Source organism: Syngnathus typhle, linkage group LG2, assembly GCF_033458585.1.
Source record: "Syngnathus typhle isolate RoL2023-S1 ecotype Sweden linkage group LG2, RoL_Styp_1.0, whole genome shotgun sequence".
Classification (NCBI taxonomy): domain Eukaryota; kingdom Metazoa; phylum Chordata; class Actinopteri; order Syngnathiformes; family Syngnathidae; genus Syngnathus; species Syngnathus typhle.
The window spans coordinates 12,242,318-12,265,565 of NC_083739.1; the positions used below are offsets into that span (position 1 = coordinate 12,242,318).

The 23,248-nt window shown below is 40.5% G+C and overlaps 2 protein-coding genes across 8 annotated transcripts; both read right to left on the reverse strand.

The window, feature by feature from the left end:
* Window positions 1-2,671: 2,671 nt before the first annotated feature.
* Window positions 2,672-10,402, reverse strand: LOC133149886 (protein SON). Of its 4 annotated transcripts, XM_061272095.1 has the most exons (21): window positions 10,250-10,366; window positions 9,805-9,848; window positions 9,454-9,660; window positions 9,284-9,315; window positions 9,011-9,210; window positions 8,739-8,902; window positions 8,459-8,622; window positions 7,964-8,252; window positions 7,702-7,892; window positions 7,349-7,492; window positions 7,097-7,275; window positions 6,361-6,495; window positions 5,986-6,072; window positions 5,707-5,904; window positions 5,524-5,634; window positions 4,882-4,998; window positions 4,217-4,364; window positions 4,067-4,135; window positions 3,648-3,811; window positions 3,446-3,547; window positions 2,672-3,359 (listed from the first exon to the last, which is right to left on the reverse strand). In XM_061272095.1, exons 3-21 carry the CDS (start codon window positions 9,615-9,617, stop codon window positions 3,282-3,284), a joined length of 2,736 nt encoding a protein of 911 aa, XP_061128079.1. In that variant the 5' UTR covers window positions 9,618-9,660; window positions 9,805-9,848; window positions 10,250-10,366; the 3' UTR covers window positions 2,672-3,281. The 4 variants fall into 4 exon arrangements, with proteins under 4 accessions (XP_061128079.1, XP_061128078.1, XP_061128076.1 ...); XM_061272094.1 differs by lacking the exon at window positions 9,805-9,848 and having other exon boundaries at window positions 3,648-3,763; window positions 10,250-10,402; XM_061272092.1 differs by lacking the exon at window positions 9,805-9,848 and having other exon boundaries at window positions 10,250-10,402.
* Window positions 10,403-10,939: 537 nt separating this feature from the next.
* Window positions 10,940-20,806, reverse strand: rcan1b (regulator of calcineurin 1b). 4 transcript variants are annotated; one of them, XM_061272028.1, is made up of 5 exons: window positions 20,585-20,806; window positions 20,202-20,354; window positions 13,751-13,924; window positions 13,501-13,660; window positions 10,940-12,082 (listed from the first exon to the last, which is right to left on the reverse strand). In XM_061272028.1, exons 2-5 carry the CDS (start codon window positions 20,325-20,327, stop codon window positions 11,892-11,894), a joined length of 651 nt encoding a protein of 216 aa, XP_061128012.1. In that variant the 5' UTR covers window positions 20,328-20,354; window positions 20,585-20,806; the 3' UTR covers window positions 10,940-11,891. The 4 variants fall into 4 exon arrangements, with proteins under 4 accessions (XP_061128012.1, XP_061128013.1, XP_061128014.1 ...); XM_061272029.1 differs by having other exon boundaries at window positions 20,506-20,806; XM_061272030.1 differs by having other exon boundaries at window positions 20,442-20,806.
* Between the last annotated feature and the right edge of the window lie 2,442 nt (window positions 20,807-23,248).

Sequence of the window (23,248 nt, forward strand, 5' to 3'; positions counted from 1 at the left end):
AAATCACTGCAACATTGTGCGCAATTTGAACATTAATGCTGCGTTTCAAAATGGGAAAACGAAATTTCCAAAATAATAATTCTGTTCGAATGCACTGCGCATAAGTGTCAGGTAAAAACTGTTCACAGGCTTTCAAATGAAAAGTCTTCAAAACTGCTCCCTCCCCCAAAAGCACGATATAGGCCTTGCTGCAAGTTCCTAAATCTTCTTTCTGAAATAATGATGAGCAAAGCAAGTTTATGGCGTGACTTAATATACTAAGACAGGGATATCAGGCTCCAGTCCTCAAAGGCCGCAGTCTTGCATGTTTTACAGTAGATGTCTCCCTCCTCCAACGCACTTGATTGAAAGGATCAATTCATCAGCAAGCTCTGAAGAAGTCTGATAACAATCCTGATTATTTGAATTCGGTGTCTTGCGTTTTATACATATATAAAATGTGAACAGTATTGGGAAGCTTTAGCTTATCACATATCGTATCTTCTGCAGTGTCAGGCCAATACTTCTCTGTTGCTCTCTGTACCTTTTTACTTCAGTGTAGGTGTAACCCACACCAAAATCAACTTTTTCTTTTCCTGATAAACTGTATAAATGGGTGTCCAGTAATGCTGTCTACATTACCTGGTCATTAATTTGACATTTTAGTGCATATTTGGTGAAAGCCGTCTGTATGGTGCTTTCTTCAGGTTAAATTATGTACTGCACATGAATTTGGCTTCCTGTCCTCGGATTGGACAAGTGGGGAATCCTGACGTCACTTTCAAAAGTTTGACCTGGTCGCTCTGACAAGCAAAAATCCTTCTTTGAGAGAGTTTTCGAATATTTATGAGGGGTGGTCAAAATAAAATTTGGTAGGTAGGCTTGTACAAGTTGTTGCAGTGGAGCGTTCCCAGATTGAGTCAGTGAAGAACTCGTTTAAGTGACTCACAAATAAATTGGCTCTGCCAGGCTCAGAGTCAAAAGTTAAACGCCGAAACTCGGAACTGTGAGGCAGACATGCCTCAACACTGGGTCACCATGCTGCCTAGTAGAACATCAGTCAGTTTATCATCTATGATATTGATATTCCAAATCCCTGCCACCTCTCTTGCTGGGAAAAGCAAATATACACAGGCAGCCGGAGGCTGCCACGATTGTCACATAAAATGGCACGATGACTAAGTTTAGGGGCCTCCCAGTGGCGGCGAGGACCAAAGCAGTTGCTTCTCGGTTGGGTCTGCCCTGACTTTCCAGCCGCTGTCACTTCAAAGCTAATACCATACAAGCTTTGAAGTGACAGTAGTTGTAAAGTTAATTAACGTATTAGTAATATGTTAATTAATCCAATTAAATAGGAGGCATCCATGAAGAGAAACAGAAATCGCATTCGAGATGAGCTTCAAAACATTTAAGACTCAATTAAATTCAATTTGAAGTAAATCATTACGTGATATTGAGTTTATCGGCGGGTTAAGCTTACAAAAATATTCATCTATCAAACTGAACCCACGCTGTCTGCAAATTGACAGTTACACTATAAGCAACATACCCCAAAAAAGGAGTGAACCACTATTCAATCAGTAACAAATAAGTGAACCACTATCCAGTGTTTCTCAACTTTGATTGAGCCAAGGCACATATATGTGTACATTTATGTATATTCGAAAAACTCACAGCACACCACCAAGTAAAAATGTCACAAAGCACTGTATTGTATATAGTGTATTAACAATCTCATCTCAAATTACTTATTACAATGAATTTTGGAACTGTCGCATTGAACACAAAGCTATTATTACTGTATAAACAGCAACGGGGTGGATAGAATGGTTAATTGTACCTTCTGCCATGTAGCGGAAGCCAGTTTAATTGTTTTGCCTGTCACTATACATCACTGACATAGACAATGTCTACTGATTCTACTAAACTACTTTCCATATTAAGTTATGGCTTGAAAGGATTAATGACATTTCAATTCAGTCACAACTGGGAAATTGATTTAATATGTAAAACAAACTTGATTTATATGCTTTGACACAGAGCTCATTATATTTGACAAAGTACCAATATATACTACAGTGACACACACAGGCTAATTTTACCTTCTGCCAATTAGTGAATGAGCACTTTAAATGTTGCTTCTCGATATATAATTTTCAGCCCAATTAGGATAATTTCCAGAAGAACACCCAATGACGTAATGTGGTTGGGAATCAGTGCAGCGAGTAAAAACAAAACATAAACACTGCTAAAAAGAATTGGAATACAGCTTGAATCATAACTCGAGTGCGTGATGTGCTTCCGATTTCTACACGCAGGCACACACACACACACAACCACGTGTGTCCTGCATTGAAGTGGGCTGATTTTGGCTCAAGCCATTACCTTCTTACACAACCCACTAGAATAGTTCCTGTGCGTGTGTGTGCACTCTTCTGCTTGAGTGTCATTTTAAGTGAGCTGTAAAATTACAAGGTAATAAAGTGCTGCCCCCTCCTGGTTTACTTCAACATCAAAATTGGAAGCCCCCCAAAACCCTCACAACACACATTGCATTAATAATATTATAACATTCAGGATTCCTACCTGCTTAGCCTGCTTTGGGTGTAGGTGTTTCCATCTTGGTCTGCATCGCCCTAGTAGCAAAGACCACTTACAGGATGACCGCCAAACACAGAGTTCCTCCACTACGTGACATAAATAACTTTTATTTTCAATACATGGCGCATGAGTTTGCGTAACAATCTGTTGTCTACTACAACTGCACAACATAGTTATTGACTGAGACTATTTCACAATTCTTGTTGGTGTTTCATTTTAAAATCTTTGCTAAGTTCAAATTCATGTTGTCAATATGCAGCACCGTGCAAAAGGCCGCCACTACTTTTGCTTCTTTTTTTTCCACAGCAGTCATATGACTTCTTAAGCGTGAAAATTGGAAGACATAGGGTTAACAGAATTGAAATAAATTCCAAAATGATTTATTTGTGGCCTGAGAAACAAGAAGCAATTTCATTTTGCCAAGAATAGTGATGAGGGTGGTAACCCTAATCATTTTTACTCGTTCCTGCAATGGAACCGTCCACCACTCCAAAATCACAACGACACCTCTTGTCTGTCTGTTCATTATTCCCCATGATAAAGGAAGTACAGACCGTCGAGTTATACATGATCTTTTTAGCATTGCTGGAACAAATCTCATAGTGGCCTAAGATGTTTGCACAGTGCTGTATAATGAGAGAAGCAGATTGAAAATGATGAGACAACAACAACGGTCACATAACCGGATGACTGCTCGACGTCTACGTGGAGAACAGAGGCCCAGTGGAAGAGGCCGTAAAGACAGGACCACTATAGAGTCCAGGTCCATCAACAGGAACCTGGTGAACAACCGTGGAACATTTAGCAGGCCATTCTGTGCTATATTCTACTGTCTTGTTCATTGAGAGCTTTGACTTTACGTTACCTCTCCAAGAGCCTGCAGTGCCACTGTTGCTGCCATGGCCTTGGCATGTTTCTTGTTGGGACTGGCTGTTTGCGGCTGATAGTCGGCACCATTCACCGTGACCTGGTGAGTACACAACGCATTGATGAGTAACCTTAGCCAGCCCACAGCCAGCCCACAGTAGTTCAGGAAAAGTGCAAACAGGGGAAAAAAGCAATCGTACCTTGAAGAGGAAATTCTTCCGATGATCCGGCCCGCTGTGGTGAACCATAACAAAGTCAGGCTGCGTCATCCGTTTCTTAGTGCACAATTCAATAAGTGCAGATACTGGGTGCTTGCCTGTTTGGAAAGAGTTAAATGAAATCAGGTCCAATAGCGGGTGCTTGCCTGTTTGGAAAGAGTCAAATGAAATCACAGCCAGTAGTTAATTTTGGACCATTCAAAACAAACAGTGCTGGATTTTCATTTGTTAATTTTTAGTACTTTTGAAATGTTTTATTCCAGCTACCATTGTAGAATTTGTTTGTATGTCAAAAGTACCAACCATTTTGTCAAAAGGTGCATGTTCTTATGATACCTTTACAGTACTATTGCAACTAGTTTGTGATCTTAAGACACATTAAACTACTATATGCCATTTACCCATCAGGTCCTTGGTTACCACCAGTCCCCCTGTTGGTTTCTGTAACTTCTCTCCTTCAGCAAGCAATCCTGAATCAAATGGAAAAAAAAAAAAAGTTTTTTTTCTTTCACCATTTATCTCAAGCATGAAGTACTGTGGGACCTCCAGACCTTTGCGATCCACCTTGAAGTCAATGACAATCGGTTCCACAGTGCCTTCACGGTTTCTCCCGAGGCCCTCTCCTGCCCTCCAGCCCATCTTTCTCATCAAAAATTCTCCAACGCCGCCTGATACTGGTGCTGCCCTGAGGAACTGGTCCTAAGATCAGAACAGGCCCAAGCTTGAGATAGCAAACGAGAACATCAAACTTGCAGTCTCTGAGAAGTATGTGCTCAACCAATTCAAGTGTTATAGTATTATTATCCATTGCCTAGGGAAGAAACCTATTGAGGTCAAACTTCTGGGGTGGCCAGCAACCCCATTTACCAATCGAATAGATCCACCCCTGTACTGAATAGGGGTACAATCCCTCCTTATTCTGAACCAGAACAAGAGAAAGGTGTAGGCTTGTGTCCGCAATTCCAAAGCAAAGGGTTTTTCTTTGATTATGATTTTTCATTTTTTTCTGCTCCAGTCCTGCCTTGCCACCCACAGTAGAACGTATGTGTAATGCAATACAGACAATTTCAGTATTAAACATCCTTCATTTTTAAAGTGATCATCGAATATTTTTGTCTTACATGCAAGCTGGATTAGACAGGCTGTTAACCAACAGGCATGTTCCACCAGTGCGTGAGATTGGTTTAAATTCTCATTGTGTTGCATCTTTTTTTACCTTCTTCAGCCAAGCCTGTGGGCCGCTGTTGGACAGCTCCTCTGAGGAGAGGACCTGGGCTCCTGTAGAGCCCGTGAACAGACCAGGAACGGTGTTGGACTGGGCCCACGCATCCACCTGTTAAAAGAAAACACATGAGCTCAAATAGCATAGCTGGCGATGCTTGGGTAATTTCACATCCCACATACAACCATGGGAGCCAAGTGACTTGTGTGCTCAGTGTCTTATTTATATGAGGGTTGGAACCTAAGGAAAATATCTAGCAGCTTCCATTGCTATAGAAGTGTGAAAATTAATCGACAACTATTTGATCACCAAATTATTCAACAACTATTATCAATCAATTAATGGTTTAGCGTAATTGTTGAATTTACAATGGTCGAAATTCTTTGATTTCAGCCTCTAAAAGTAAGGATTCTCTGATTTCTATCACTTTACTACTAGGTACTACATTTTCCCATTATGCTTAAAACTGCTCTCTTTTCACACTGTATGACAGGTCATTGCTAGTACAGTATCATTTATCTGTAAAGATACCCTAATATGCAACCCTAATAGCAATCTAAATAGAATTGTTCCTTGAGAGATTATAATAAATTTGTCTTGAAAAAAATTAAAGAAAAATAATAAAATAGCTACTACCTGCTCTTGGGCCCGGCTAAGCATGCAAATGGCGTTAACGTCATATGGGTTCTCGGCCAATCGCCTCTGAGCCTTGATCCTCTCACTCACAGCCTGAGAGATGTCGACAGGCTGCAAAAACAAAAGACGTTCAACAGTTGTGTCTGGGAGTAACTGGGAAGCATGTTCTTAATGCAACTCAACCTGCGGTGGGGGACCAGGAAACACGCTATCGTCATTTGCCGCCGATGCCTCATCCGTCCCCGTCAACTCTGCGGCTGTTGAAGTCTCACTGGTAACTGATGAAGAGCTGACTGGTGTCTTGGGAATGTTGGTCTTTGCCTCACCTGACGCTTTTTCTACTGGAACCCAATCTCCATAGGCGTCCAATATCTTACTTTCCTGGATAGAAAACACTGCATCACTTGATGTGAAACAAAAGAAAAAAGCCCTCATAGGCAAGTGTAAATTGTTTATTGAGACCTTTTTACGGTGTTGAGATCCTGAAGACACTGGAAACTCTTTTGCCATGCCTGCATCACTTCGGGCAGTGGGTCGTACGGTCGTGTTCTGCAAGGTGAACATGTTGGTGTTACTACCAATCACCTTTTCCTAATAATTAGTCACATTATCACACATTAGGAGTAACTGAGAATTGATTTACTTTGAAAGAATATATGATACAAAATCAATACTTCACGCTGCTACACGGAGTTTTTCATTCCATCCACCAAGGATGCTTTTTTTTTCGAGGTTAAAAGCAAAATGATTTACTTGACGGGCGGGGCGTGGGTCGAGGATGTAATCATTAAATGTTTTCTTGCATGATTTCATTTGTGAAACGTGTGTGTATTTTACACTGATGTTGAAGCTGATGGCCTTATGTTCACGCAGAACCAATCCCCCAAATGGTTTCCCGTCGTCCTCCTCGATTGGCACAAGAGGCACCGCCACTGGCAATTCACCTTTGCTTTCCACAATCATCTTGCACTTCTGAAAATACAAAACACATATTGCTGAAATCAGAGGTATGTAATGTATCTGCTGGCTCAAATAAACCTGCAAAATAATTTGCAGCGTTTTTTGCATATATTGAGCCCCTGCATATAAGTGATTGGGCATTTCCATTTTCATACTTCTTTTTTTAAGCATCCATCCATTATCTTAACCCGTATCCTCACCAGGGTCACGCCCGTGCTGGAGCCTATCTCTGCTGACAGCTGTTTTTGTTCTCAAGCCAAAGTACTAAAAGCAGTCGTTTAGCATCACCTAGTGAAATTTTGGTGGAATTATGTTAAATTCAGTGGTTTGCTCCTTGTCTTATGTGAAAGTCACTTTTTGAAAAATAGTTGCTACAGTGGTTGAGAAAAATGGTTAAATGTAGCAACCAAATGGCCAAGTTAGCCACACTTTTGTAAACTTGTTTCGCTCTGTTGGCAGCCCTCTTGTAAGGGGAGCCAATGTAAGTCTGCTAAGGTCAATAGATAACTACTACTGAATTTAACTGTATTAGTTATTTTCTGTGAAACAATTTTTTATTTTTTTTTGCTTTGTTTTTTGTTTTTGCGAATTCTGGAGTGTACGGGGCACTTACATCTGTGAACTCCTTAATGCTGATGCTGTTTGCCTGCTTGGCTACTTTCTTTTTAACTTCCTCCAATGCAGCAGTTATGGAGCTGTTGAGGTTTGCACCAGGAGGTTTGTTGGTTATGGTGGGCAGTGGCAACAACGCGGACAAGGTGTTGATGTTGGACAAGGCAGCTGTCATGGTGGCTGTGAAGTAGACCCGGGGAATGATGTACTATTTTTGAAGCATTAACATGATTTCTCCAACTGACATTTATACCTGCCGTCATAGCAGCATTCATGGCCATGCTTGGAAACGACAACGGCAGCATGGAGCTTCTCAGGCTGGCGGGGATGGACATACCCACTTTGGCGCACATAGCGGCTGCATTGGCCTTGGCAATTTCTAGCAGTTGCTCTTTGCCTGAGGGGAACATAAAAGCAACCCAATTCAACTCTTGTGCATTTATTGAGGGAGGGAAACAAATGAATCCAAAATCAACCACTTCCCCACACATGGGGAACAACAAACCAAAAACAAAACAAAAAAAGACAAACCAACTTACCTTAGCACTGTGACAACTGTGCAGACATGAAGGACACAAAGCCTAAAGCCCAATCGCCATATCTGACCTATTTCACTGATCCGTTGAGAGCTGTCAAGTTGAGCTCCATGTTTCCATGTAGGGGATCTTTTTCTGCGCAGGATGAGCTCAGGCAAGGTGCTTGGCTCTCGTTTCCAGCGGTCTCGCTGGCTGTAAATCGTTCGCCTCCTCTCTTCTCGTGATGCAGAGCGTGACCTCCGTGACCTCCGGTTTCTGGACCTGCATTGACCACATAAAGTATTTTGTTACTGCTCCGACAAACAATCTTCTCTAGTAGACTGGAAACTTACCTCGACCGCGATCGCCTTCTCCTTGAAGAACTCCTGGATCTGGACCTCGTCCTCGTCCTCGTCCTGCGAGTCCTACAAGGTGACCGAGACCCCTTCTGCCTCTTACCTGACTTCTCTTCTTTGCCCCTTGATGGGGACTTGGAAGGCTTACGTCTTTTTTTTGCAGGGGATTTCCTCGCACTGGCCGAGATGTGTTCTGATGCCTTTAGCTGTGGCTGGACAGGCTCACCTGTCTGATGAGTCCGACTAGATTGATTTGGCACGGATGGAGGTGCAGCACAACCTGAAACTGGAACAATTAACAATCAAAGCAGAACTTTAGCTTCTTCTAAAATAGATTAAAACTAACTGAAATGAAAAGGTGAAAGTCAAAATGGAAGGAAAAATAACAATGAAAAGTGCTCAAGTATTATAACCCTGATCTAGATAGACAGGTCAATTAGATAGTAGACATCTATTTATCAATTCAAATTAGACAAGACCATGAATTTGTACCTGAATTGTCTCTGATGGTTTCCGTTGCGATCTCGGCTGGCTTGTCTGTTTGCAGTTCTTCTGTGTCTCTTCTTTTAGGAATTGGAGACGGCAATCGGATGCCTTTTGCAGCATCTTGTTTGGACTCTGTAGATGCGTCCAAACCATCCCTGTTGTCTAAGGATCTATGCACAGATGCATACAGAAAATACAAGAATATCAAGAAAAGCCAGGGTTAAGATTTACAAGAACTACATTTTTAATCGTTTTAGCATTTTCAAAAGTCCCTTGTAGGCAGTACCTGGATGAGGCGCGGTGGCCCCCTGAACTAGACCGTGAGCGAGATCTGGCTTTTCGTTTGCCAGGTCGAGAACTCCATCCCTCTGAGTTGGAATGTGAACCGTGGGAATGTGAATGGGAGCGCCTACTATTTCCCTCGTCTGCTTTTTCTCCAGTGGAGCTGTCCTGGATTGAGCAAAGACTAGTCAGTTATCTTCAGCTTTGAGTTGTTGCAAGTTACTTTGAGCATCAATCTTTTTAGATCCCAGTCAAGCCTCTTTTTTTTTTTTATACCTGTTTTGGGATGATATCAGGCAACTCATCACATGGCCTTGGCAAATAGCTTTGAGCACATTTTCTCTTTTTTTCTTTTGTGTCAGAAGTAGATGAATTTATTTGTTTCTCATCCTTATGCCTCTTCTTCTTCTTCTTCTTCTTCTTCTTTTTCTTTCCTGATTTGTGCTTATGACTTCTTGAGCTACTGGCATGATCAACTGAAATAAGTCAATACCAACTGTTAAGATACTGAAACTTCTGGTTTATATGGAGAAGATAGAAAACACTTACATGGCTGTTCATTTTCTATTGGGGGTCCTTTTCTACAAAAAAAAAAAAAAAAGGTAAGATTTAGTTTAAAATGAAAATAAGAGCAACAACACATTTTGAATTCTGGTGTTATTGCAGCAATAAGGGTCAGATGTACTTTGGCCGAGGATTTATGACGTATGATGTTTTACCTGCAATGAGTGTCCAAGTCTTCCCCGCATTCAGAAATGCTCTCTTTTGCCTCCTTCTCTCGTTTCCGCTTCTTCTTCTTACTTTTATGTGTTTTGTGCTTCTTATGTTTCTTATGTGAACTCTTGCCAACACTATTTTTATCTCTATTATCCTCTGAAGTCATTACAGTGGATGGAACCACAGTTTGAGGAGTACTGTCAAGACAACTGTAAAATAAGAAAGATTTGAGGCATACTTAAAAGGATGTAATAAATGGTTTGAATCAAATACTATGCCGAAATGAAGATAATCACACTTGATTTTTATCGACTTTGCAATAGCAGTTAAACAAGACATATGAAGAATCATACCGTAGTAAAATGTAAACATTTGATTGCTTTACGAGAGGACCACACTAAAAAAACAGAACAGACAAACGCAGTCGAATGAAGACAAGTGCAGTCCCAAAACACTGTAAATTACAACAATGCGATGGAATTGAGATATTGTGATAGTCTCATTTCAGCAATCAATTACAATTAAAGCTGTGCGAAATTGTATTGAACAAAATGTCACGTTAAGTCCTAAAAATAAGCCGATACATTATACGTTATGTTTTGAAGACATTGATCTAAACAAACATTCTATTATGATATATACGGTACTATAGTACAGCTAGGTTTCGAGAGGATAAACACCGTAAAAATCGTTGAGCGGACACTTTTACCGGTTTGCTCGAACCGAACACGTTCAAACTTCGTTATATTTAGAAAATTAATGTAGCTATGATGCATGTAAAACTAATTATTGACATACGTTTTGTCGACATTCTGGTCTTCAATTTCTTTTATTTTATTTAAAATAAAATCTTGAAAGATTTGCTCTAGGTTGGCTGCCATTTTTAAAGTGTGCAGCTAGACATCCGGCTAGGAACGGTCACGGAATCCACGTTCCGGATTGTGATTATTTCCTATCGTCATCCATATGTAACATAAAACCAAACCAATGTTCTCTCTAAAACAAGATAATTGATTTCTTTTTTTTTTTTTAAAGTAGATTCACTATAGGAAAATCACAAGAACACTCTATCTGTTATTTAAAAATAATTTCTTGTAGCAGCGACATTAAACTTTTTTTTTTTAATTTATGTAATTTCTGCTTGTACTCTTGAGCTCATACACAGATTTTAAAATCGGCTTTGGTGGATGATTGGCACTGCAGACAAATAACTGGTTTATCATATATGATTTATCATTCAGCCATATACTTCAATTAAGACATTGACAATGGATTTCTACTGTTACAAAAACCCATATGCGCCCCTTTGTGTGTGTGCGTGTGTATGTAATAAAATAATTAAACGGGCCAAGTTTTTACACAGAGATAAGCCAATATGTAAGCAAATTGAGACAAGATCATTATTTCAGTAATCACATGTTTTGAGTTGTAAGGTACTCATGTAAATTGGGTGCTTTGACTAATAAAAGGCAGAAAAACACTGCGGTGTAATACTCAATTCATTGCTTTTATTGGCTTTTAGGCTCAGCAACAGTGATTTTTATGTCAGAATACAATTCTTAGCACATCTTACATAAAGCCAAACTCTGATCAAAAAGATGGTCCAGTTTTACTCCCCCCATGGCTGGAAAAGGCCAACCATGTTGCCACATACCACAGATAAAGGCCTTGCTGCGTTTGTCATACATGGACAGTTCTGTGAATGAATGAAACATAGGACAAGTCTAACAATTCCTTGCTAGTTTACAAGAAAAGACCAGACACTTTCCACACCTCTTTTCACCGAGAAATGTTAACAAGGACAAGACTGTGAATATTACATTCTCATTTCAGAGCAGTATCAGAATGTAAAGCAGAACACTTTGACCACACATTCACGGCACACAAAACACTTATAATATTAAAGATGTGACATCACACACCCACCATCTTAAATTATCACTATGGAAATCTGAACTGTGGTGGTGTATAATATGTAGCTTTTGTATTTTATTGATAAGCAATTTATTTTCCACCCTGAATTTGAGTGAAGCTTGCTTGTCAAGAATGATGCTGCATTTATGTTGCGTGGGAATCTTGTCAATTACAAGCTTGTCTCATGCACATGTTAGTAATAGAACATCTAACAAATTTATAAACCAAATATCCAAACATAAGATGAAGCATGAACATAAGGTCTTACACACTTCAAAACCCGGTATTCCATCATCCCAAACCCTCAAATTGGAGAGCAGTTATCACAAAGCTGAACGTCTCAAAAAGAATTTCCGATCTTTCCCAGTAGACACAAATACAGCATCTGATTCTAAGTTTGTCTCCTTGCCAACGGGACAATGCAGCACCTTCTAGGCACCTTCCCAAATTCAGAGAGCAGATCTCAGAGAGCACAGCACATCTTCTGCGCCGTATGAATGACATCACAAGGTTATTTAGACAGCTTTCACTCCAGTGCCGATAGCTGCTCAACACTGTGTGTGTAATCAGGCCGGCGTGTCTGGACGATCTTGGGCCGTGCCATGTTGTCCACTTCGCTGTCATCCTGAGCCAAACTGTCACCAAGATCTTCTTTGCAAACATGGACGACAACGCTGGGGGTGGTGGGCGTGGCTGTGTGGAGCTCGTATTTGTCTCCTGGAAATTAGAATTTATGTTTATAAGGACTGAATAAAAAAAACATGCCAGGATAAAACACTATTCCCTCCACCATGAAAACTCTTTGGGTTACTGTTTGTTAGCAAAAAGACACAATCTTATAGAGAAGTTCAACTATGATTCCATTATATCCACTAAGCCTGGGCAAGCCTCTGCTACAACAAATTAGGCCAAATAATTGTTTTTTTACGCATCCGCCATTTCAAGTCTGTTAAATGCATTTACATTGAAATGTCAGTCACTGCACATTGTTCATCAAAGTAAACATGCACAAATTGAAAAATACTGAATTCTGATGTGGCGCCACTGTGCATAGCAGAGGTGAAGGCAAAGGGAAAAGATTTTGCACGAGTTGTACAGTAAGCAACATTGAGGAAAATGGAAGAAAAATTAAAAATGGTGTCCCGCTGTCAGGCACGGGACTACACCCCTCTAGCATTTTACAGGTGTGTACCATATTTTCCACACTATAAGGCACGCTTAAAAGCCTTTAATTTTCTCGAAAACCAAATGTGCACCCTTTGTGTGGACCGAATTCCAAAACCTGTAAATGTTGTGTGGCTGCCGCTACAGGGACGTAAGCTGACAGTGATCAGAGAACACTATGTGATACACAAAACACGTAAGATGAAGCAATCAGAGGACATTACGTTTTACGTAGAATCCGTAAACCAATCAGAGAAGTGTACATAATATGTAGAGTTTGTACTTTGGCCGCGATTGATAAATACGATTGGTTTGTGCAAAACAAACAGTATCAGGGCCCCAGAAAATGACCTCGGCAAAGAGTCATGCTTACAAGGCATAATTCAAGCTACATTAGTTGCTCGGTGGCACATGGTAATAGAGCAGTCGCATCAACGGCGCCCACACGATCATTGCTAAAGATCAACGTGACAACGAGTCTGACTCCGACAATGACAAGAGGGAACTTGGGAACTTGATTAATGGCTAACTTGCCCAACAGTCTCATTCAGATACAGAAGATGAGGACTTTGATGGATTTGCGTATGAATATCGATTAACAATAATGTGAGTACAGTATAGTACATGGTAAATAGCAGAATAAAGTACAACCAAACTTACTGTCTTATTAAGTACAGAATAGCCCCCGTAACTGAGTCCTTTTAACCCAAAGCACTTTATGATGCAGAAAATAGTGTGTGCACGTGTGTGTGTGTGTATATATGTTATTGATTGAATTAGAAACCCATTAAGGAGGTCAGAATTAGTCATTCTGTTTCAATCCATTTTCTGCTTTCGTATTTGTGCTTCACCTGGACCCTGTGTGTGTTTGGGGGCGGGAGTAATGGGGAGAGTCGATTATATTCTCAGTCCATTCCCACATATCGGTCAAATCTGTAATTATATGACGATGGAGGGAATAACAGATTCACCTGGTCCTAGTTTTGAGATGGCGCACAACAGGTCATAGTTGACGACAGGCATAGCATCCTGAGACTGCTCCCAGCCCACTGGAGGTGAGGCGGGTGGTGAGATAAGGAACTGCTTCTCTGGCTTTGGAGGCTCAAGTCTCGGACTCCCAATGTGGACAGACTGCAGGAAACAGACAACAACCATTAGTCCCGGTAATTTTAAATCTTATGGGCAACGAACATCAATAAAAGTGTCTCTTATAAACATTACCTGAGCAAAGTAGAGGCGCATCTCTTTGCCATGAAAATCTGTTTTGTGCAGTCGCAGTCTTGCCTCTGCCGCAGCGAGTGCGTTGCTAAAATTAATCCTGACCCGACGGAAGGACTTGAAGTACTGGAAGTGCGCATCTGGGTCAAAAGTATGGAATAAAGCCTCGAAGCTGGCCTGCAACGACAAGGGGGATGGGGAAGAGTGCAAGAGAGTGTGAGAGAAGGAACAGACCATCAGCTAACAGGGACAAAATGATAACAGCGATAAAAATATTTAACGCTGAAACTGATAGTCTGTCTTCAGCAAATAGCAAAACATTCCAACAAAGCTGGGATGAGGTCATGTTTGTTTACCACTGCGTTAAATCACTTTTTCTTTTAACTACGTTCAATAAACGTTTGGGAACTGCTGACGATCTTAATTTTTTAAGCTTTGTAAGTGGAATTCATTGCTTGACATACAGCTTAAGATCAAGAAATGTAGCCTGGCCATACACATTAGTCAACCCTCAGCCTCTCTTGGATGCAATTCAATTCAGGCAGGCTGGACCACAGACTGGGCCACTCGGGGTTTGGTTCTGGGCCGCATGTGTCCCACAGGTCGCGAGTTAAATAGTCCTGGCCTGTAGGATCTTTTGGAAAGTTGTGGTTTGTCAAGTGCAAATTTGTGGCAATGTTGTCCTGGATTTGTAACACATGGCTACTGCGTTCATGCAAAAACGTTGACGCTTTGGATTGAAGTGAGCGGCTTGATGGATTTCCGCATCCATGGTACTAGTCTGACACAACACCATTGATAAACTCCTCTTAGTGTTTATTTAGGATATTACGCAACTTAGTTTCAATACTTTGTGCATTTTGGGTAAAAATAGTTTTTTTTTTTTTTTTAATGTTTTGTCAGCAGCTGATCCTTAGTTGTGCGTGTGTATGGTCTGGGAATGTTCTAATATTGTGAACAAAGTATACACAACTTCAGGCACAAAGATATTGATGAATCACTCATTGCATGACTTAGTAAATGAGGGCCATTGTCTTTAAACTGTTCAACTATTTATCACGCAATTGTTCACGAAACCTCGCCCCATCTTTGTGAATGACTGAGCAATTTAGGGAAGCTCCTTGCCAATTAGCACTCTGAGACAAGTCTAGGCTAAGCGGTCTATGTGATCCAATCACTGTCAATCACTATCAGTCAAATAAAACAATGTATTCCTCCTCCTCCTCCATTTATCCAGGCAGACGATCAACAGTGTGTCGTACTGAGTGCAGGACCGAGTTGGACACTGCAGCGGTACAACACATCACAAGGGAATTATCTTAAGCAATGGGATTTCTACAATTTAAAAAAAAAAAAAAAAAGATCATTAGTAGCAACGAGGTCTTTCAAATAGGATACATCAATATTTCACTAAAGCCAGCCGGCAAAAAAAAAAAAAAGGTGTAGAAGTGACCATTTTTGTCGCGGCTGCTGTGCGCCACCAAGTTATGACTAGGAAGCAAAAGAGCAGACACTTTGCTTACCTGAGCTTCGGGATGATTGAACACTTCCCGACTGGTCATTGAGACAACCAGACATAAGTGGTTGCACTTTGTGGTTTTGATGTGCATGGCAGGCAACGCAGCGCGCAGAAACCGCCACTTAAATCTTGAATTCAAGGTTGCCGAGAGGCTCTTAAGAGGCAGGTGGGAGGACGATGAAGAGGAAGGAGAGAAATGAGAGCGTCGAGGAACCCTTGCCTTCTCCAGGCTGACAGATAGATGAGCGAGGCGTAATCTGATGCCCCGAAGAAGGGAAACGGGGAGGTTGGGTTTTTGGCCGATGGATTTCCTCCGCCCTTACGCTGCACCACACCACCACAGATCAAGCATCGGTCGCCTTTATTTAATGATCCAGCAGCTCTTTCGCAACCTAAAGATGAAATAAATCTATCCGGTTTTTGGGTGCGGAGAAATGACTCCTTTAGTGTCTCTCTCAGACTTGCTTCCGCACGCTCTCTTTTTTTCTTTATCACACCCCTTCAGCATCATGTTGACGCACAGCCCACAGCTCCTGCCCACTAATCAGCGATTTGCCGAGTTCCAACAGACAAGGAAAGGAGGAGGAGTTTGTTTATTTTCTCTTGCCAATTAAATTCAATGCCGACTGATCCGACGGAAAGAACACTAAGACAGCATGTACGAAGAGTCATGACATCAACTGACGTCTGACACGTCAATCAGTACATTCAATATGTAATATAACCATCATAAAAACCAAAGCCCTTGGCAACTCAGATTGGCTTTTCGAGGAAAAAAAAAAAAAAAAAAAAACATCCGAGAGGGCATGTGCGAGACAAATGTGAATGAGCCGCAAGGAGAAAGACCCAGAAACCAAGGGTGCGAGAAAGAGAATAGCTGAGAACAGATGGCAGCTGAATAGCAGCAGAAAAAAAAGGAGTGGAAAGAGTAACAGAGACATGACGGGTAGGAAGAATGCAAACTGGAGGGGCGACGTATTGCTCATGGAAAGTATGCGGCATGATGACACGCTTTTATGAGGTATTAATAGCAAAGAGCGTGAAGAGAAAATTGAGTGATCGTATAAGGCTAAGCAGTTATGTTTAGCACGTGACGTGCATTCATTCATTTACCACTTTGCATTCATATTTACCCAGTATTGCTGCTGTTGCACGTACTGAACATTTATGCAAATGTTCAAAATGTAAAACAATTCCAAAGTGTCTTAATAAAGAAGCTTTGATCTGGCTACACAAAGGAAAAAGAATTACAGGACGTTCCAAGATTTTTTATTTTTTGGGTGAGGCTAAAATGGATCCCAAAGGTGTCAAACTCAATTGACAGCAAATCGATTATCAAATGAATCACCTCATACTTTATTCATCGAGTAATCGTTTAGAGATATTTTTAACTAATGGTTTTCCAAATCTTGTCATTTAAGGCTCTTATAAGTAATAATTCACTAATTTCTCTAGTCTTTCATGAAAACAGGCTAATTTATTCATGCCTGTATTACTCGTCTTAACCGCTAGGGGGCCCATGGCAAATTTGGATTGATAGAGGGAAAATGATGAAAAACCTCTACAAATCTGTCTTAAAATATGATCGTGGTGCTACAATAAAATAAGTTGTGAGTTCATTTACCAAAATAGAGGTTAATACTTTGACCCAAACGTATCAAATTTATGCTTGACTTCTGTAAATGGACAAGGTTTATCAACTACTACTATTAAAACATACAAGTAAATGCGTCGTGGCATCAATTGCCAGTGTGCTTTTCTCTTTGGTCTGTCCTATGTTTACCTTCGGTACATTTTGACTCGACTGAAAGAATGAATAAATCAGGGGCTTCAACCGCTATGTTCCATCCACCACTTCTGAAATTTTAAAATTGATGAGTCTCCTATGAGAATAGCTCATTAATAAACTTGCAAAGAATGGTCCCCTGCTGGCACTACTTGAGGTCATTATTAGTCTTCTTGTTCTTCTACATGTACAAAAAGTTTTCCACTGAGAGTCATGCTGCTGAGCAACCTTCATTCTATACCACAACCAAAACAATGTGCACAGTGGAAACTCTTGTAACCTGAAAAGTCAGCTGACTCATGAAACATTTCAAGCAGTGTGTAAAAAAAAATAAAAAAAGAATCACACTAACCCCCCCCCCCCCCCCCCCTCCTTATACAGCAATCTACTGGTTTGCTCCAACAAAATTGATGCAAGTATGGATCTTGTAACAAAACGATGGTGTTATATACTTCAGTTTTACTGTTTGCATTTCATCACATGACCAACATTCAGCTTCTTGCTTACTCCAAACAATTTCATCCACGTGCTACTTAAGACCAGACGGTTTCGGAAACATTGAGAATTCCCCAGTCATTCATCTTTCCATTTAAATCGTGTGATAATATGAGAAGACAATGGGTTGTATTTACTGTATCCAAGATGTCCCAATTGCTAGCGAGCTTAGCAAGCATCCTGAGCCTTTTTCCACTGACTCAGACTTTCCAGTCTGATTAACATTGCAAACATCAGCATTTCAAATCTTTAAATGAGAAAGTACTGACAATTTTGAAAAAGCTGCAATCGTCAATTTACTCTATAGAGAAACTCGTAATTGTTTCCACTTCACTTTATTTAACGCTGACAGTGCAAATGGAATGGACACTTAGTAAAATTCATTTTGGGTTAAGAAACAGCATCTTTGCAGCATTTACTTTTCAAGACCTTTTTGAGATTTACAAACAAAATTTAAGACCAAGATAAAGCAAACACTAAAGGCTGTCGGAAAAGTCATTCAAATTTAATAAAGTGGTACTTTGTACCACTGAGCTACAGGAAAAAGAAAACAAATCCTGGTGTAGAGTTGCAATTAGAGGTTGAGCGAAATGCATCTTCAGCCTATGAAGTATAATGTTCAGGATGCTTCTAATAGTTTTAGTTCCATACACATTCTTTTTAATATCAGAACATGAGAAACAATTGATCACATTTGGTATTCATGTACAGGTAGGCAATATTGGGCTGTTCAAAAAAAAAAAAAAGTCTGCATTTGCAAACATACTATATGAACAATACAAATTGATGCTGATAGATTTTGTTTACTGTTATTTACTGAATCAACCGAAGGTTGTATTTGAGTCCACAAACCCAGACCACAAAAAAATGAGAGGTATCAGAAAAGTTCCAGGACTGCATTGCAAAACATTTCAAACCCAAACAACAAGTTTTACCCTTCAATGTGTGCCAGACAATCAAGTGGCACATCTACAAAGAGATTGTTTGGCATTTGCTTCATGTGCCAGCTCACAATGCCCTGAGCATGCAACGGTTCCTGACCGAGAAGCATATTGCCCGGCTGAAGCAACCTGGTTATCCACCCGGCCTGGTGCCATGTTATTTTTGTCACCCCTTCTTCCGAAGTTCAAAGGGCTTTATCAAAGTAGATGTGGATGCCATCAAGATTGCCATGACATCGGAGCTGTGGATAATCCCGGAAGAATACTTCCAGGAGTGCATGATGGTGTGGCATCAAATGCTGTGAACGTCTGTGAGATTCCAGGGATTACTTTGAAGGAGAAAACTTGTAGTTCGTAGTTTAGATTTGAAAAACTGGACATATTTGGTGACATTAGCCCTGGAAATTTCTTACCTCATATACCTTTAATCAATCTTAAATTCTGTATTTATTGGTATTCTACTTTTTTTTCCCCTGCTGATTATTCAACTTGTAGTTCCAATCTGACCAGCCATTTATCTCAGAACGTAAATATGTTTTCTTCCTCATTTCAACACATTCAGCTGAATATTTATGTGCTTCTCTGTGCCCATGTTGCATGATGTTGGTATTTCCCTGTAATGCTAGACAGACCGTTCGTCATGGAAAACCTTGCAATATAAATGCCACTTTAAGACTTTCCATTCCAACAGCTGACATTTGTTTTCACCAGGTCCGAGTTTAGAGAAATGAGAACGAAGAACACGAAAAACATGAGCAGGATGACGTTTAACGCACCTGCTCCCCATTTACACCAGAGACTTTATAACATAAGCAAGGCCCGTGACACCGGGGAGTGGTACCAGCCCTCCGGACTATTAATGTGGCTTCATGCTGAGTTTTGACAGGAAAAGTAAATCTACACTGCTTACTGATTGTCTGAAGTAATGATATAATAATTGACAACCATTTGAGGGGGGAGAGAGTGTACGTATGTATGTATTGTATATGTATGTATTGTATATGTATGTATTGTATATGTATGTATTGTATATGTATGTATTGTATATGTATGTATTGTATATGTATGTATTGTATATGTATGTATTGTATATGTATGTATTGTATATGTATGTATTGTGTATGTATGTATTGTATATGTATGTATTGTATATGTATGTATTGTATATGTATGTATTGTATATGTATGTATGTATGTATGTATGTATGTATGTATGTATGTATGTATGTATGTATGTATGTATGTATGTATGTATGTATGTATGTATGTATGTATGTATGTATGTATGTATGTATGTATGTATGTATGTATGTATGTATGTATGTATGGAATTATGTATGTATGTATGTGTGTGTGCGCGTGAATGAGAGGCATTAATGTGCCTTTTCTTGGTTGCTGCATGATGAAGTCTGATTTACGACGTATCTGACACATGGGAGACGCGCTTCCGGCAACCAACCAATGAATCCACTCAAGTCGGAATCTACGTAAATTTCATGTCTATGGGCAAAACGCTACACGGACAAACCCTAACACAAATTTGACCACTGCCGCCACCTACTGGGCGTCAAAAGTCACTGCACGTTTGTTTACGCTTGGAACTTGAGCATTTCAATGATTTGAGAATCACATCAGATATAACATTATAAGAAATAAATCGATGACAGCTAGAAATAAAAAAAGGCCTTATTTTGTTCAACATGTAGATCTTACCTTCAGACGGCCGTCGTTAAACAAATCTTCCGCCACTTTGTACGCAACAAGGGCGTCTGGTAACGCAATGAACTGGACAGCCACCGCCGCCGCGTCCTCTTCGCAACCATTCTCCGATTGCTGCATTGCCACTAGTTTTTTAGTTTTTGCTTTCTGGAGACACAGACAGACAGATGACAGCTGTGACGTCGAACACGCCCACTAGCCATTATACTTTCGGTGTGAGCACCGAATTTTTACCTTTTTCTTTTAATTCAATTTTTACAATCACATTTATCGGTATATTTTAATACTTCCAACCAACCTGGTCGCATGCGAATATAAAGCTACGCCAACTACTGTTCGCTCTGAAAAGCCTAACACAGCTCGCAGGATAAACTGACCAGGAAATAGAGACTACGACGCTAAACGAGCAGAGTCCGTCCCATTCCGTCAATTCCTCTTCTTTTCCACATCGAACGTAAACACTGCACCATTTAACAGAATCCGCCAATTATCCAGGCTATCCGATCCTGTATTCTTTTTTGTTTGTTGAATGACTGTGGAGGATAGAGGAAGTGGCGTCATTCCACGGAGCCGCTGATTTCCAGTCTCCACCACGCGTCTGGCGTTTCACCATGACGTCACGATTCAATATAATGAATGACTAGTTGAAATCAACCATTTTCCAGAAGTACAAGAAAAAAAAACTTGAACATATTCCAAGCCAGATGCTGACAGCTGTTCCTCAATGTCTTAATAAAAAAAAGGTGTATGACAGAATTACAGCACACCTAATGATCACGTCAAACTGGCTACATCAGTCCGTTTTGGTTAATGTGGTTGGTAGGCTTTTGTGACTAGCCTTTTTTTTTTTATTTTTTTTTTTAATTATTTTATTTTATTTAAAGTGACTGGAAAAAGCTGTCAGAAGTTGTTCATCCAGCCACGTCCAGACTGCAACAAAACAATCATTCACACCACCACCGCCTGGGCACTTTAACCACATTGTCAGGTGAGTGAATAACCACAGTGCCAGTGACATATTGTCAAATGTCACTCTGCTGAATTACCAATTGTCTTTTCAGCTATGCTGTCTGGTGTAGTGCTTCAACTCAAATTATACTGGGGTTTAAACGCCGAGTCATGTGGGGATCAGGCTTGGTTTAATCCTCCAGAGAGAGAATGTGCATGTGTGTGCATGAGAGATAGAGGAGAGCGAGAGAGAGAGAGCGAGAGAGGGAAAGACTGCCTGCAGCTCCTGAATTTCAATGCCTAAAAATAAGTGGAGGTCTCAAAATTTGGAGTTTTCAACGCTGACTTGTCACCCAAAAGGTATTTCGTATTGCACCTTGAAACTGACCAGACTCTTACCAGACCTGGCTGGAAGGTACATTCATCAAAACTTTTAATCACCTTTTGGAGCAAAATTTTAATTTCATTTATTTTTCAAGTTTGATTTACATCTAGTTTCACTTTTGCACTTTGCCATTTTAAATCTGGAATATTGTATTCATCTGACAGTCTTGTCGGAGACAATCAGTACTTTGGACTAACTTGTGAAGTGAAAAATTGGTTTCTTGAAAATCCATTGTTTATCTGGAATTCCGAGTACCTTAGATCGATTTACAATCCAAGAAGTGGACCGTTCAATCCTTTGTCATTTTCCAATGGCTCACTCAGACGTCTGGCCAAACTCAGACCTATCAAACTCCACTGTGGTCCACAGCCCTGTCACCTTTTCATTAGATGCAAACAACCAAAGAGGCAAAAACGATGAGAACGAAGAAGAGGAAGATGAAGACGTTGAACTTGGTGAAGAGGTGGGGGAGGACATTTTGTTAATGGCTGAGGCAACAGATGGACAAGCTGACAAAGAAAGTGCAGATCAAGGTGAACAGGAAGAAATTGGAATCCTCTCCATGGCCCAGGTATCAAACGAAATGACAAGGGAGGAAGACGAAGGTCGGGGAAGACGGGAGGAGTGCGGAGTAGGAGGAGCGCAATATTTAAGTGACACACAGACTAAGAAAGAGAACAGAGTCAAAGAGGAGGCAATGGCAACAGTAGATGGAAATTTGTGCCATTTCTCAGCAGCAGTCCAACTTGAAGAAGACAACAATGAGGACGGTAATGACAAAAATGCTCAGCATTTGAAAATAGCTGTGAGTACGGAGCAAACAGTGGAAGATGTAGAAGAAGCCCAGACTGTCATTGAGAATGATATCGAAACCTGTGGCAATGTTCTGGTTTTAGGAAGTGAAAAGGAACATGTAGATGGAGAGGAATCGGCAACCAGGGAGATTATCCAAGAAGAACCCCCACGTAACACAGAAATAGTCACTTCTGAAAGCCAGAATGACTTCGTAACTGTTTTACAAGTTGACAAAAGCCAACACTATGAAAGTGAAGATGAAGAGGCTAAAGTGAGTGACGAAAAGAGTCAGCAGGAGAATGAAAAACAGCATGAGGAGCATTCAAACAAAATTGAAAATGTGTGTCAAATTCCAAGCATGGAAGATGACGAGCTTGGGCAACATGAAGGAGAAAATAATGAAAACAGAAAACAGGAGGAACCAATCATCCAGGAAGATCATCCAGGAGATCATCCAAGCTCATCCAAGGAGATCATCCGGGACGAGGAAAGGTCTGAGTCGAGCGTTTTGGTTCATCTTTCAACAACAGTCGAAGATGGGCATGCCAGCCACAAAAAAGAAGAGCATGGAAAGCAAGAAGAACTTCTTGGGATTGAGGGCAATTTCCAGGGAGAGGAAACATCATGTGACAGAAACACAGTGACCGGAGATCTAGACAGTCAAAACACTACATTGGAAGATGACAAAGATGAAAACGCCACAAGTGAAGAACAAAACACTCCAGAGAGCGCACAAATAAGTGTGGATCTGATAAAAGAAGACGAACATCTAACCCTTGAGGAAGCTGCTGACAGTATTCAAGCCTCAGTTACCAATTGCCATGAAATTGCACAGACAATGAATGAGGCAACTCATAGTGATCAAGCCTCAGCTACAAACTCGCAGGAAGTTGTGGTGACGACAGATGATCCT